General features: G+C 39.8%; 1 protein-coding gene across 1 annotated transcript in view; it reads left to right on the top strand.

The window, feature by feature from the left end:
• The window catches only part of grhl2b (grainyhead-like transcription factor 2b), an 86,171-nt gene that overhangs the window by 54,701 nt on the left and 15,525 nt on the right, over window positions 1-15,945 (top strand). Inside the window, exons 10-12 of the mRNA XM_045695148.2 lie at window positions 696-753; window positions 9,340-9,479; window positions 14,127-14,164. Of these exons, the coding sequence (XP_045551104.1) occupies window positions 696-753; window positions 9,340-9,479; window positions 14,127-14,164 (236 nt within the window). The remainder of the gene's footprint in view (window positions 1-695; window positions 754-9,339; window positions 9,480-14,126; window positions 14,165-15,945) is intronic.

The raw sequence follows: 15,945 nt of genomic DNA on the forward strand, positions 1-15,945 counted from the left end.
ACCGGCCAAACCCGGACGACGCTGGGCCACTCAATCATTTATTAATCCACTCATCTGTCCACTCACTCACTCATGTATTAATCCATCCACTCACTCATATATTAATCCATCCACTCATTCATTTATTAATCCATCCACTCATTCATATATTAATCCATCCACTCATTCATATATTAATCCATCCACTCATTCATATATTAATCCATCCATCCACTCATTCATTAATCCATCCATCCACTTATTCATTAATCCATCCATCTATCCACTCATTCATTTATTAATCCATCCACTCATTCATATATTAATCCATCCATCCACTCATTCATATATTAATCCATCCACTCATTCATATATTAATCCATCCATCCACTCATTCATTAATCCATCCATCCACTTATTCATTCATTAATCCATCCATCCATCCACTCATTCATTTATTAATCCATCATCCACTCATTCATATATTAATCCATCCATCCACTCATTCATATATTAATCCATCCACTCATTCATATATTAATCCATCCATCCACTCATTCATTAATCCATCCATCCACTTATTCATTCATTAATCCATCCATCCATCCACTCATTCATTTATTAATCCATCATCCACTCATTCATTTATTAATCCATCCATCCACTCATTCATTTATTAATCCATCCATTCATTCATTAACGTCTGTGTGTTCCAGGGAGCTGAGAGGAAGATAAGAGATGAGGAAAGGAAACAGAACCGCAGGAAGACTAAAGGTTAGACACCAAATTACCTGTACAGTTACCTACACTATTACCTGTACAGTTACCTACACTATTACCTGTACAGTTACCTACACTATTACCTGTACAGTTACCTACACTATTACCTGTACAGTTACCTACACTATTACCTGTACAGTTACCTACACTATTACCTGTACAGTTACCTACACTATTACCTGTACAGTTACCTACACTATTACCTGTACAGTTACCTACACTATTACCTGTACAGTTACCTACACTATTACCTGTACAGTTACCTACACTATTACCTGTACAGTTACCTACACTATTACCTGTACAGTTACCTACACTATTACCTGTACTGTTATCTACAACTTTACCTACACTGTTACCTACAACTTTACCTACACTGTTACCTGTACTGTTATCTACAACTTTACCTACACTGTTACCTACAACTTTACCTACACTGTTACCTGTACTGTTATCTACAACTTTACCTACACTGTTATTTGTATTGTTACCTTTACTGTTACCTGCACTGTTAACTACATTTTTTTATGTACTGTTGCCTTGTAATGTTACCTGTACTGTTACCCGCACTATTACCTACACTTTTACCTGTAATGTTACCTGTACTGTTACCTGTGCTGTTGCAAACAATGTTAACTGTACTGCTACCTGTACTGTTACCCGCACTGTTACCGGAACTTTTACCTACACTGTTACCTGTACTGTTATCTTTGCTATTACCTGTAATGTTACCTGTATGGTTACCTACACTCTTACCTGGACTGTTACCTACACTATTACCTGTACAGTTACCTACACTATTACCTGTACAGTTACCTACACTATTACCTGTACAGTTACTTACAACTTTACCTACACTATTACCTGTACAGTTACCTACAACTTTACCTACACTGTTACCTGTACAGTTATCTACAACTTTACCTACACTATTACCTGTACAGTTACCTACAACTTTACCTACACTGTTACCTGTACAGTTACCTACAACTTTACCTACACTGTTACCTGTACTGTTATCTACAACTTTACCTACACTGTTACCTACAACTTTACCTACACTGTTACCTGTACTGTTATCTACAACTTTACCTACACTGTTATTTGTATTGTTACCTTTACTGTTACCTGCACTGTTAACTACATTTTTTTATGTACTGTTGCCTGTAATGTTACCTGTACTGTTACCCGCACTATTACCTACACTTTTACCTGTAATGTTACCTGTACTGTTACCTGTGCTGTTGCAAACAATGTTAACTGTACTGCTACCTGTACTGTTACCCGCACTGTTACCGGAACTTTTACCTACACTGTTACCTGTACTGTTATCTTTGCTATTACCTGTAATGTTACCTGTATGGTTACCTACACTCTTACCTGGACTGTTACTTACACTGCTACATGCACTGTTACCTGTAATGTTACCTGTAATGTTACCTGTAATGTTACCTGTACTGTTACCTACACTGCTACTTGTACTGTTACCTGTACTGTTTCCCGACACTGTTACCTGTAATGTTACCTGTTACATACACGTGATATCTACACTGTTTCCAACACCGTTAACTACACTGTTAACTGCGTTCTATTGTACAACGTTACCTGTTACATGTCCTGTTACCTGAACTGTTACCTGTACTATTACCTACAGTTTTACCTGTACTGATACCTGTACTTCTACCTGTACTGTTATCTACATTGTTACCTGTGCTGTTACCTGTACTGTTACCTGTATGGTTACCTACACTATTACCTATATTGTTACTTACACTGATACCTGCACTGATACCTACACTGTTAAATACACTACCTACACTGTTACCTGTACTCTTACCTGTACTGTTACCTACAGTGTTACTTGCACAGTTACCTGTACTGCTACCTGTACTGTTACTTAGACTGCTACCTGTAATGTTGACCTGTACTGTTACCTGTACTATTATCTCTACTGTTTCCTGTACTGTTACCTTCTCCTTTACCTGTAATGTTACCTGTACTTTTACCTGTACTGTTGCAAACAATGTTACCTACACTGTTAAATACACTGCCAACTGCGTTGTTATCTACAACGTTACCTACAATGTTACCTGTACTGTTGCGAGCACTGTTACCTACACTGTTACCTGTACTCTTACCTGTACTGTTACCTACAGTGTTACTTGCACAGTTACCTGTACTGATACCTGTACTGCTACATGTACTTCTACCTGTACTGTTACCTGTACTGATACCTGTACTGCTACATGTACTTCTACCTGTACTGTTACCTGTACTATTACTTACACTTTTACCTGTAATGTTACCTGTGCTGTTGCAAACAATGTTACCTGTAATGTTACCTCTCTGTTACCTGTACTGTTACCTACACTATTACCTACACTGTTACCTGTACTAATACCTACATTGTTACCTGTACTAATACCTACATTGTTACCTGTACTAATACCTACATTGTTACCTGTTATGTTACCTACACTGCTACCTGTAATGTTACTTGTAGTGTTACCTGTGCTGTTACCTACACTATTACCTAAACTATTAACTACACTGTTACCTGCACTGTTAACTGTACTGTTACCTGTACTTTTACCTACAATATTCCCTGTACTGTTATCTACACTGTTACCTGTACTGTTACCAACACTGTTTCATACACTCTTACCTGCACTGTTACCTGTAATGTTACCTGTAATGTTACCTGTGCTATTACCTTCACTAATTCCTACACTGTTACCTGCACTGTTACATGTACTGTTACCTGTACTGTTACCTGTAATGTTACCTGTGCTGCTACCTTCACTAGTTCCTACGCTGTTACCTGCACTGATAGCTACACTTTTACATGTACTGTTACCTGTACTGTTACATACACTGTTACCTGTACTGTTACCTGTACTTTTACCTACACTGTTACCTGTACTGTTACCTATAATATTACCTACATTGTTACCTGTAATGTTACCTGTGTGGTTACCTACACTGTTACCCTCATTGTTACTTACACTGTTACCTGTACTGTTACCTACACTGTTACCTGTAATGTTCCAAGTACTGTTACCTTCACTGTTACCTGTAATGTTACCTGCACTGTTTCCTACACAGTTACCTGTAATGTTCCCTGTACTGTTACTTTCACTTTTACCTGTAATGTTACCTGTACTCTTTCCTGTACTGTTACCTGTACTTTTACTTACAATGTTCCCTGTGCTGTTACCTAAACTGTTACCTTTATTATTACCTGCACTGTTACATACAATGTTAGCCTACACTGTTACCTGTAATGTTCCTTGTACTTTTAGCTACACTGTTACCTGTACTATTACCTACACTGTTACCTGTACTGTTACCTACACTGTTACCTGTAATGTTCCTTGTACTTTTAGTTACACTGTTACCTGTACTATTACCTACACTGTTACCTGTAATATTCCTTGTACTTTTAGCTACACTGTTACCTGTACTGTTACCTACACTGTTACCTGTAATGTTCCTTGTACTTTTAGCTACACTGTTACCTGTACTATTACCTACACTGTTACCTGTAATTTTACCTGTACTTTTTCCTGTACTGTTACCTGCACAGTTAGTTATACTGTTACCTGAACTGTTACCTATACTGTTACCTCTGCTGCTACCTGTAATGCTACCTGTACTGTTACCGGTAATATTACCTGTACAGTTACCTGTAATATCAACAGCACCGTTATGTACACTGTTACCTGTAATGTTACCTACACTGTTACCTACACTGTTACCTGTAATGTTCCCTGTACTCTTTCCTGTAATGTTACCTGTACTACTACATGTACTGTTATCTGTGCTATTAACTTCACTGTTACCTACACTGTTACCTTTCCTGTTACCTGTCCTCTTGTTACCTGTACTGTTACCTACACTGTCACCAGTAATGTTACCTACTCTGTTACCTGCACTGTTACCTGTACTGTTACCTGTAATGTTACCTACACTGTTACCTACACTGTTACCTGTACTGTTACCTGTAATGTTACCTGTCCTCTTGTTACCTGTACTGTTACCTACACTGTCACCAGTAATGTTACCTACTCTGTTACCTGCACTGTTACCTGTACTGTTACCTGTAATGTTACCTGTACTCTTTCCTGTACTGTTACCTGTAATGTTCCAAGTACTGTTACCTTCACTGTTACCTGTAATGTTACCTGCACTGTTTCCTACACAGTTACCTGTAATGTTCCCTGTACTGTTACTTTCACTTTTACCTGTAATGTTACCTGTACTCTTTCCTGTACTGTTACCTGTACTTTTACTTACAATGTTCCCTGTGCTGTTACCTAAACTGTTACCTTTATTATTACCTGCACTGTTACATACAATGTTACCCATGCTGTTACCTACACTGTTACCTGTAATATTCCTTGTACTTTTAGCTACACTGTTACCTGTGCTGTTACCTACACTGTTACCTGTAATGTTCCTTGTAGTGTTACCTGTGCTGTTACCTACACTATTACCTAAACTATTAACTACACTGTTACCTGCACTGTTAACTGTACTGTTACCTGTACTTTTACCTACAATATTCCCTGTACTGTTATCTACACTGTTACCTGTACTGTTACCAACACTGTTTCATACACTCTTACCTGCACTGTTACCTGTAATGTTACCTGTAATGTTACCTGTGCTATTACCTTCACTAATTCCTACACTGTTACCTGCACTGTTACATGTACTGTTACCTGTACTGTTACCTGTAATGTTACCTGTGCTGCTACCTTCACTAGTTCCTACGCTGTTACCTGCACTGATAGCTACACTTTTACATGTACTGTTACCTGTACTGTTACATACACTGTTACCTGTACTTTTACCTACACTGTTACCTGTACTGTTACCTATAATATTACCTACATTGTTACCTGTTATGTTACCTGTAGTGCTACCCACACTGCAACCTTTAATGTTACCTGTAATGTTACCTGTGTGGTTACCTACACTGTTACCCTCATTGTTACTTACACTGTTACCTGTACTGTTACCTACACTGTTACCTGTAATGTTCCAAGTACTGTTACCTTCACTGTTACCTGTAATGTTACCTGCACTGTTTCCTACACAGTTACCTGTAATGTTCCCTGTACTGTTACTTTCACTTTTACCTGTAATGTTACCTGTACTCTTTCCTGTACTGTTACCTGTACTTTTACTTACAATGTTCCCTGTGCTGTTACCTAAACTGTTACCTTTATTATTACCTGCACTGTTACATACAATGTTACCTACACTGTTACCTGTAATATTCCTTGTACTTTTAGCTACACTGTTACCTGTGCTGTTACCTACACTGTTACCTGTAATATTCCTTGTACTTTTAGCTACACTGTTACCTGTACTGTTACCTACACTGTTACCTGTAATATTCCTTGTACTTTTAGCTACACTGTTACCTGTACTGTTACCTACACTGTTACCTGTAATGTTAACTGTACTGTTACCTGTACTTTTACCTACAATATTCCCTGTACTGTTATCTACACTGTTACCTGTACTGTTACCAACACTGTTTCATACACTCTTACCTGCACTGTTACCTGTAATGTTACCTGTAATGTTACCTGTGCTATTACCTTCACTAATTCCTACACTGTTACCTGCACTGTTACATGTACTGTTACCTGTACTGTTACCTGTAATGTTACCTGTGCTGCTACCTTCACTAGTTCCTACGCTGTTACCTGCAGTGATAGCTACACTTTTACCTACACTGTTACCTGTACTGTTACATACACTGTTACCTGCACTGTTACCTGTACTTTTACCTACACTGTTACCTGTACTGTTACCTATAATATTACCTACATTGTTACCTGTTATGTTACCTGTAGTGCTACCCACACTGCAACCTTTAATGTTACCTGTAATGTTACCTGTGTGGTTACCTACACTGTTACCCTCATTGTTACTTACACTGTTACCTGTACTGTTACCTACACTGTTACCTGTACTGTTACCTACACTGTTACCTTCACTGTTACCTGTAATGTTCCAAGTACTGTTACCTTCACTGTTACCTGTAATGTTACCTGCACTGTTTCCTACACAGTTACCTGTAATGTTCCCTGTACTGTTACTTTCACTTTTACCTGTAATGTTACCTGTACTCTTTCCTGTACTGTTACCTGTACTTTTACTTACAATGTTCCCTGTGCTGTTTCCATAAACTTTTACCTTTATTATTACCTGCACTGTTACATACAATGTTACCCATGCTGTTACCTACACTGTTACCTGTAATATTCCTTGTACTTTTAGCTACACTGTTACCTGTACTGTTACCTACACTGTTACCTGTAATGTTCCTTGTACTTTTAGCTACACTGTTACCTGTACTATTACCTACACTGTTACCTGTAATATTCCTTGTACTTTTAGCTACACTGTTACCTGTACTGTTACCTACACTGTTACCTGTAATGTTCCTTGTACTTTTAGCTACACTGTTACCTATACTGTTACCTCTGCTGCTACCTGTAATGCTACCTGTACTGTTACCGGTAATATTACCTGTACAGTTACCTGTAATATCAACAGCACCGTTATGTACACTGTTACCTGTAATGTTACCTACACTGTTACCTACACTGTTACCTGTAATGTTCCCTGTACTCTTTCCTGTAATGTTACCTGTACTACTACATGTACTGTTATCTGTGCTATTAACTTCACTGTTACCTACACTGTTACCTTTCCTGTTACCTGTCCTCCTGTTACCTGTACTGTTACCTACACTGTCACCAGTAATGTTACCTACTCTGTTACCTGCACTGTTACCTGTACTGTTACCTGTAATGTTACCTACACTGTTACCTACACTGTTACCTGTACTGTTACCTGTAATGTTACCTACTCTGTTACCTGGCCTGTTTCCTGTTATTTTATCTACACTGTTACCTACACAGTTACTTGTAGTGGTACCTGAAGTGTTACCTGTACTGCTACCTGTATTTCTACCTGTAATATTACCTGTACTGTTACATGTAATATCACCTGCACTGTTACCTACACTATTAACTGTACTGCTAACTGTACTGGTACCTACACTGTTACCTGTACTTTTACCTGTATGGTTACCTGCTCTGTTACCTGCACTGTTACCTACAGAGATACCTGTTATGCTACCTGTACTGCTACCTGTACTGCTACCTGTCCTGTTACCTTTCCTGTTACCTGTACTGTTACCTGTACTGTTACCTACACTGTCACCTGTACTTTTACCTGTATGGTTACCTGCTCTGTTACCTGCACTGTTACCTGTACTGTTACCTGTACTGTTACCTGTACTGTTACCTGTACTGTTACCTACACTGTTACCTACACTGTTACCTACACTGTTACCTACACTGTTACCTACTGTCACCAGTAATGTTACCTGTACTGTTACCTACTCTGTTACCTGTACTTTTAGCTGCGCTCTTACCTGCACTCTTACCTGCACTCTTACCTGGAAATGTACCTGTACTGTTACCTGCACTGTTACCTACACTGTTACCTGTCCTGTTACCTGTTTCCTACACTGTTACCTGTACTGTTACCTGTGCTGCTACATGTAATGTTACCAGAACTGTTAACTGCACTGTTACCTGTAATGTTACCTATACTATTACCAGCACTCTTACCTGCAATGTCACCTTTACTGCTACCTGTACTGTTACCTGCACGGTTACCTGCACAGTTACCTGTAATGTTACCGGTACTGTTAAATTCACTGTTACCTGTACTGTTACCTGTAATGTTACCTACACTGTTATCTGTGCTGTTACCTTCACTGTTACCCCTACCGCTACCTGTACTGTTACCTGTACTGTTACCTGTACTTTTACCTGTATGGTTACCTTCTTTGTAACCTGCTTTGTTACCTGTACTGTTACCTGTGCTGTTACCTGTGCTGTTACCTGTGCTGTTGCCTGTACTGGTACCTGTACTGCTAACTGTACTGGTACGTACACTGTTACCTGTACTTTTACCTGCACTTTTACCTGTATGTTTACCTGCTCTGTTACCTTCGCTGTTACCTGTACTGTTACCTGCACTATTAACTGCACTGTTACTTACACAGTTACCTGTACTGTTACCTACACTGTTACCTGTGCTGTTACCTGCGCTGTTACCTGCACTGTTACCTGTACTGTTACCTGCGCTGTTACCTGTACTGTTACCTGCGTTGTTACCTGTACTGTTACCTGCGCTGTTACCTGCACTGTTACCTGTATTGTTACCTGTACTGTTACCTGTATTGTTACCTGTACTTTTACTTACACTATTTCCTGCACTTGGTGGTGTACAACCTAACGTTTCAGGCCAACATTACATCAAGACATCATAGATGAACAGTTTGTCTTGTTTTGAAACTATTTCTAAGTGATTTAAAGTGTCAATCTGCACTTTAAACAATAAGAAAGCGGCCACCCCTCCAGTGTTATTGTAAAATGCTGATGGATTGGGCTGGAGATGTCCTTGTATGTGTCTGCTTACACAACACAACTGAAGTTCCTTTGATGGAAATCCATGTGATCACACTGCTGTTGTGTGCTCCAGGGAAGGATGGAGGACTAGGGGTGATAACTCTCCCTAAGAAGCCTGACACCACCTACTTCAAGACCATGACTGACCTGGAGGCCCAACCTGTACTCTTCATCCCCGATGTCCACTTTGGAAACCTGCAGAGGGCTGGACAGGTCAGATACACAGGATACACAGGGGTGTCTCACAGGGGTGTCTCCCAAATGGCACCCTATTCCCTTTATAGTGCACTTTTTAGGGAATAGGTTGCCATTTTGGACAGGAATAGGAAAGCTAATCATGTGAACTTTAAAATAAATCAATTTAAATATATTTTCAACAACCAACAGTAGCCTACAGATGAACTTAATGTGTTAGGCTGCAGTCTGTCAAGGGTCTGCTGTTCCTAAATCTAACATGAATGGTACTGTAGAATCAATGTCTGGCTTTAGACTGTGTTTAACCAGAGTGCTAGCTAAAACTGCCTTACCTTTCAGAGTGTCCATTGGAATCTGTAGGTTAGAATTGTCACATGCGTCGATGAAAGGTGACCAAAACGCAGCGGATATAGTGCTCATCTTCTTTTATTATTAATAAGGACACTCAAAACAAAATAAATAGACGACGAAACAGTTCCATAAGGCACACAGGCTAAACAGGAAATAACCACCCACAAAACACAGGCTAAACAGGAAATAACCACCCACAAAAACACAGGCTAAACAGGAAACAACCACCCACAAAAACACAGGCTAAACAGGAAATAACCACCAACAAAAACACAGGCTAAACAGGAAATAACCACCCACAAAAACACAGGCTAAACAGGAAATAACCACCCACAAAAACACAGGCTAAACAGGAAACAACCACCCACAAAACACAGGCTATACAGGAAATAACCACCCACAAAAACACAGGCTAAACAGGAAATAACCACCCACAAAAACACAGGCTAAACAGGAAATAACCACCCACAAAAACACAGGCTAAACAGGAAATAACCACCCACAAAACACAGGCTAAACAGGAAATAACCACCCACAAAAACACAGGCTAAACAGGAAATAACCACCAACAAAAACACAGGCTAAACAGGAAATAACCACCCACAAAAACACAGGCTAAACAGGAAATAACCACCCACAAAAACACAGGCTAAACAGGAAACAACCACCCACAAAACACAGGCTATACAGGAAATAACCACCCACAAAAACACAGGCTATACAGGAAATAACCACCCACAAAAACACAGGCTAAACAGGAAATAACCACCCACAAAAACACAGGCTAAACAGGAAACAACCACCCACAAAACACAGGCTATACAGGAAATAACCACCCACAAAAACACAGGCTATACAGGAAATAACCACCCACAAAAACACAGGCTAAACAGGAAATAACCACCCACAAAAACACAGGCTAAACAGGAAATAACCACCCACAAAAACACAGGCTAAACAGGAAATAACCACCCACAAAACACAGGCTAAACAGGAAATAACCACCCACAAAAACACAGGCTATACAGGAAATAACCACCCACAAAAACACAGGCTAAACAGGAAATAACCACCCACAAAACACAGGCTAAACAGGAAATAACCACCCACAAAACACAGGCTAAACAGGAAATAACCACCCACAAAAACACAGGCTAAACAGGAAATAACCACCCACAAAACACAGGCTAAACAGGAAATAACCACCCACAAAACACAGGCTAAACAGGAAACAACCACCCACAAAACACAGGCTAAACAGGAAATAACCACCCACAAAACACTGGCTAAACAGGAAATAACCACCCACAAAACACAGGCTAAACAGGAAATAACCACCCACAAAACACAGGCTAAACAGGAAACAACCACCCACAAAAACACAGGCTATACAGGAAATAACCACCCACAAAAACACAGGCTATACAGAAAACAACCACCCACAAAACACAGGCTAAACAGGAAATAACCACCCACAAAAACACAGGCTAAACAGGAAATAACCACCCACAAAACACAGGCTAAACAGGAAATAACCACCCACAAAAACACAGGCTAAACAGGAAATAACCACCCACAAAACACAGGCTAAACAGGAAATAACCACCCACAAAACACAGGCTAAACAGGAAATAACCACCCACAAAAACACAGGCTAAACAGGAAATAACCACCCACAAAACACAGGCTAAACAGGAAATAACCACCCACAAAACACAGGCTAAACAGGAAATAACCACCCACAAAAACACAGGCTAAACAGGAAACAACCACCCACAAAACACAGGCTAAACAGGAAATAACCACCCACAAAAACACAGGCTATACAGGAAATAACCACCCACAAAACACAGGCTAAACAGGAAATAACCACCCACAAAACACAGGCTAAACAGGAAATAACCACCCACAAAAACACAGGCTAAACAGGAAACAACCACCCACAAAACACAGGCTAAACAGGAAATAACCACCCACAAAAACACAGGCTATACAGGAAATAACCACCCACAAAACACAGGCTAAACAGGAAACAACCACCCACAAAACACAGGCTAAACAGGAAATAACCACCCACAAAACACAGGCTAAACAGGAAATAACCACCCACAAAACACAGGCTAAACAGGAAATAACCACCCACAAAACACAGGCTAAACAGGAAATAACCACCCACAAAACACAGGAAAAACAGGAAATAACCACCCACAAAACACAGGCTAAACAGGAAATAACCACCCACAAAACACAGGCTAAACAGGAAATAACCACCCACAAAACACAGGAAAAACAGGAAATAACCACCCACAAAACACAGGCTAAACAGGAAATAACCACCCACAAAACACAGGAAAAACAGGCTGCCTAAGTATGGCTTCCAATCAGAGACAACGAAAGACACCTGCCTCTGATTGGAAGCCATACCTGGCCACACATAGAAAAAGAAACATAGAAATAGAAAACTAGAACCAAAATCCCCTAGAACCAAAAACACACAAAACACACAAAACAAACACCCCCCTGCCACGCCCTGACCATACTACAATTACAAATGACCCCTTTACTGGTCAGGACGTGACAAGAATATGCCACAACTTCCTTCATCTGTCGCATCAGACCTTTGCTGATACATCATGGGTCTAACGATGCCTTGGTGTCACGCCCTGGCCTTAGAGATACTTTTTTATTCTCTATTTTGTTAGGTCAGGGAGTGACTTGGGTGGGCATAATCTATGTTTTGTATTTCTATGTTGGCCTGATATGTTTCCCAATCAGAGGCAGCTGTCATTCGTTGTCTCTGATTGGGGATCATATTTAGGCCGCCTTTTCCCACTGGGTTTTTGTGAGATCTTGTTTTTGTTAGTTACTGTGTAGCCTGCAGAACTTTACGTTCGTGCTTGTATTTTGTTGTTTTGACGGTGTTCATTTTAATAAAGGAAAAATGTTCGCCTACCACGCTGCACCTTGGTCTCATCCTTCAGACGAACGTAACACTTGGTTAACTTATCACTGATCTGATATTCTAACGATGCCTTGGTTAACTTATCACTGATCTGATATGGTCTAACGATGCCTTGATTAACTTATCACTGATCTGATATTCTAACGATGCCTTGGTTAACTTATCACTGATCTGATATTCTAACGATGCCTTGGTTAACTTATCACTGATCTGATACATTATGGGTCTAACGATGCCTTGATTAACTTATCACTGATCTGATATGGTCTAATGATGCCTTGATTAACTTATCAACGATCTGATATGGTCTAATGATGCCTTGATTAACTTATGAATGATCTGATACAGTCTAATGATGCCTTGATTAACTTATCAACGATCTGATATGGTCTAATGATGCCTTGATTAACTTATGAATGATCTGATACAGTCTAATGATGCCTTGATTAACTTATGAATGATCTGATATGGTCTAATGATGCCTTGATTAACTTATGAATGATCTGATACGGTCTAACGATGCCTTGGTTAACTTATCAACGATCTGATAAGGTCTAATGATGCCTTGATTAACTTATGAATGATCTGATATGGTCTAATGATGCCTTGATTAACTTATGAATGATCTGATATGGTCTAATGATGCCTTGATTAACTTATGAATGATCTGATACAGTCTAACGATGCCTTGATTAACTTATGAATGATCTGATACAGTCTAATGATGCCTTGATTAACTTATGAATGATCTGATACATTATGGGTCTAACGATGCCTTGATTAACTTATGAATGATCTGATACATTATGGGTCTAACGATGCCTTGGTTAACTTATCAATGATCTGATACATTATGGGTCTAACGATGCCTTGGTTAACTTATCAATGACCTGATACATTATGGGTCTAACGATGCCTTGGTTAACTTATCAATGACCTGATACGGTCTAACGATGCCTTGGTTAACTTATCAATGACCTGATACGGTCTAACGATGCCTTGGTTAACTTATCAATGACCTGATACGGTCTAACGATGCCTTGGTTAACTTATCAATGACCTGATACGGTCTAACGATGCCTTGGTTAACTTATCAATGACCTTTGTAGAGAATCTAGAGATGTATCTAGAAGAAAGGTCAGTTTGCAGACGCTTGGTTTTCTTGTAAACAGTCTGAGTTTTTAGGGCCACATCTTTTATTGACTTTTTACAGATTGTCAAATATGCCTATAAGCTATTTGAGGGTTTGATACATAACATATTTAGATTTCTGTTTCATTACTTATATGTATATTTGCCAATGTTATGTACATACTTAAAGCTGACATTGCCAATGTGCTATTCTTTCCCAGGTATTTGCCTTTAACACAGAAGAGATTGAGAGAGGAGGGTGAGTGTTCACACATGTATACATTCACATGTAAATATCCACTGAGTGTACAAAACATTAGGAACAGCTTCCTAATATTTAGTTGCACCCCCTTTTGCCCTCAGAAAAGCCTCAATTGGTCAGACATGGACTTTACAAGGTGTTGAAAGCGTTCCACAGGGACGCTGGCTCATGTTGACTCCAATGCCTCCCACAGTGGTGTCCAGTTGGCTGGATGTCCTTTGGGTGGTGGAATATTCTTGATACACACGGGAAACTGTTGAGCATTTTTAAAAAACAGCAGCGTTGCAGTTCTTGACTCAAACCGGTGCACCTGGCATCTACTACCATACCCCGTTCAAAGACACTTACATCCTTTGTCTTGCCCATTCACCCTCTGATTGGCACACATACACAATCCACGTCTCATTTGGCCCAAGGCTTAACATTCCTTCTTTAACCTGTCTCCTCCCCTTCATCCACACTGATTGAAGTGGATTTAACAGGTGACATCAATAAGTGATCATAGCTTTCACCTAGATTCACCTGGTCAGTCTATGTCATGGAAAGAGCAGGTGTTCCTAATGTTTTGTACACTCAGTGTAAACCTTACATATGTAAAATGGGACCACCTCCAACCCTCACAAACACTTCAACCCTCACAAATCCCACACATACAGTTGAAGTCGGAAGTTTACATACACCTTAGCCAAATACATTTAAACTCAGTTTTTCACAATTCCTGACATTTAATCCTGGTAAAAATTCCCTGTTTTAGGTCAGTTAGGATCACCACTTTATTTTAAGAATGTGAAATGTCAGAATAATAGTAGAGAGAATGATTTATTTCAGCTTTTATTTCTTTCATCACATTCCCAGTGGGTCAGAAGTTTACATACACTCAATTAGTATTTGGTAGCATTGCCTTTAAATTGTTTAACGTTTCGGGTAGCCTTCCACAAGCTTCCCACAATAAATTGAGTGAATTTTGACCCATTCCTTGTGACAGAGCTGGTGTAACTGAGTCACTTTGCCACAACTTTGTAAGTATGCTTGGGGTCATTGTCCGTTTGGAAGACCCATTTGCGACCAAGCTTTAACTTCCTGACTGATGTCTTGAGATGTTGCTTCAATATATCCACCTAATTTTCCTTCGTCATGAAGCCATCTATTTTGTGAAGTGCACCAGTCCCTCCTGCAGCAAAGCACCCCCCACAACATGATGCTGCCACCCCCGTGCTTCATGGTTGGGATGGTGTTCTTCAGCTTGCAAGCTTCTCCCTTTTTCCTCCAAACATAAAGAAAGTCATTATGGCCAAACAGTTCTATTTTTGTTTCATCAGACCAGAGGACATTTCTCCAAAAAGTACAATCTTTGTCCCCATGTGCAGTTGCAAACCGTAGTCTGGCTTTTTTTATGGCGGTTTTGGAGCAGTGGCTTCTTCCTTGCTAAGCGGCCTTTCAGGTTATGTCGATATAGGACTCGTTTTACTGTGGATATAGATACTTTTGTACCGGTTTCCTCCAGCATCTTCACAAGGTCCTTTGCTGTTGTTCTGGGATTGATTTGCAATTTTCGCACCAAAGTACGTTCATCTCAAGGAGACAGAATGAGTCTCCTTCCTGAGCGGTATGACGGCTGTGTGGTCCCATGGTGTTTATACTTGCGTACTATTATTTGTACAGATGAACGTGGTATCTTCAGGCATTTGGAAATTTCTCCCAAGGATGAACCAGACTTGTGGAGGTCTACAATTTTGTTTCTGAGGTCTTGGCTGATTTCTTTAGATTTTCCTATGATG

Source organism: Salmo salar, chromosome 14 (genome assembly GCF_965601325.2).
Source record: "Salmo salar chromosome 14, fSalSal1, whole genome shotgun sequence".
In the NCBI taxonomy this organism is placed as follows: domain Eukaryota; kingdom Metazoa; phylum Chordata; class Actinopteri; order Salmoniformes; family Salmonidae; genus Salmo; species Salmo salar.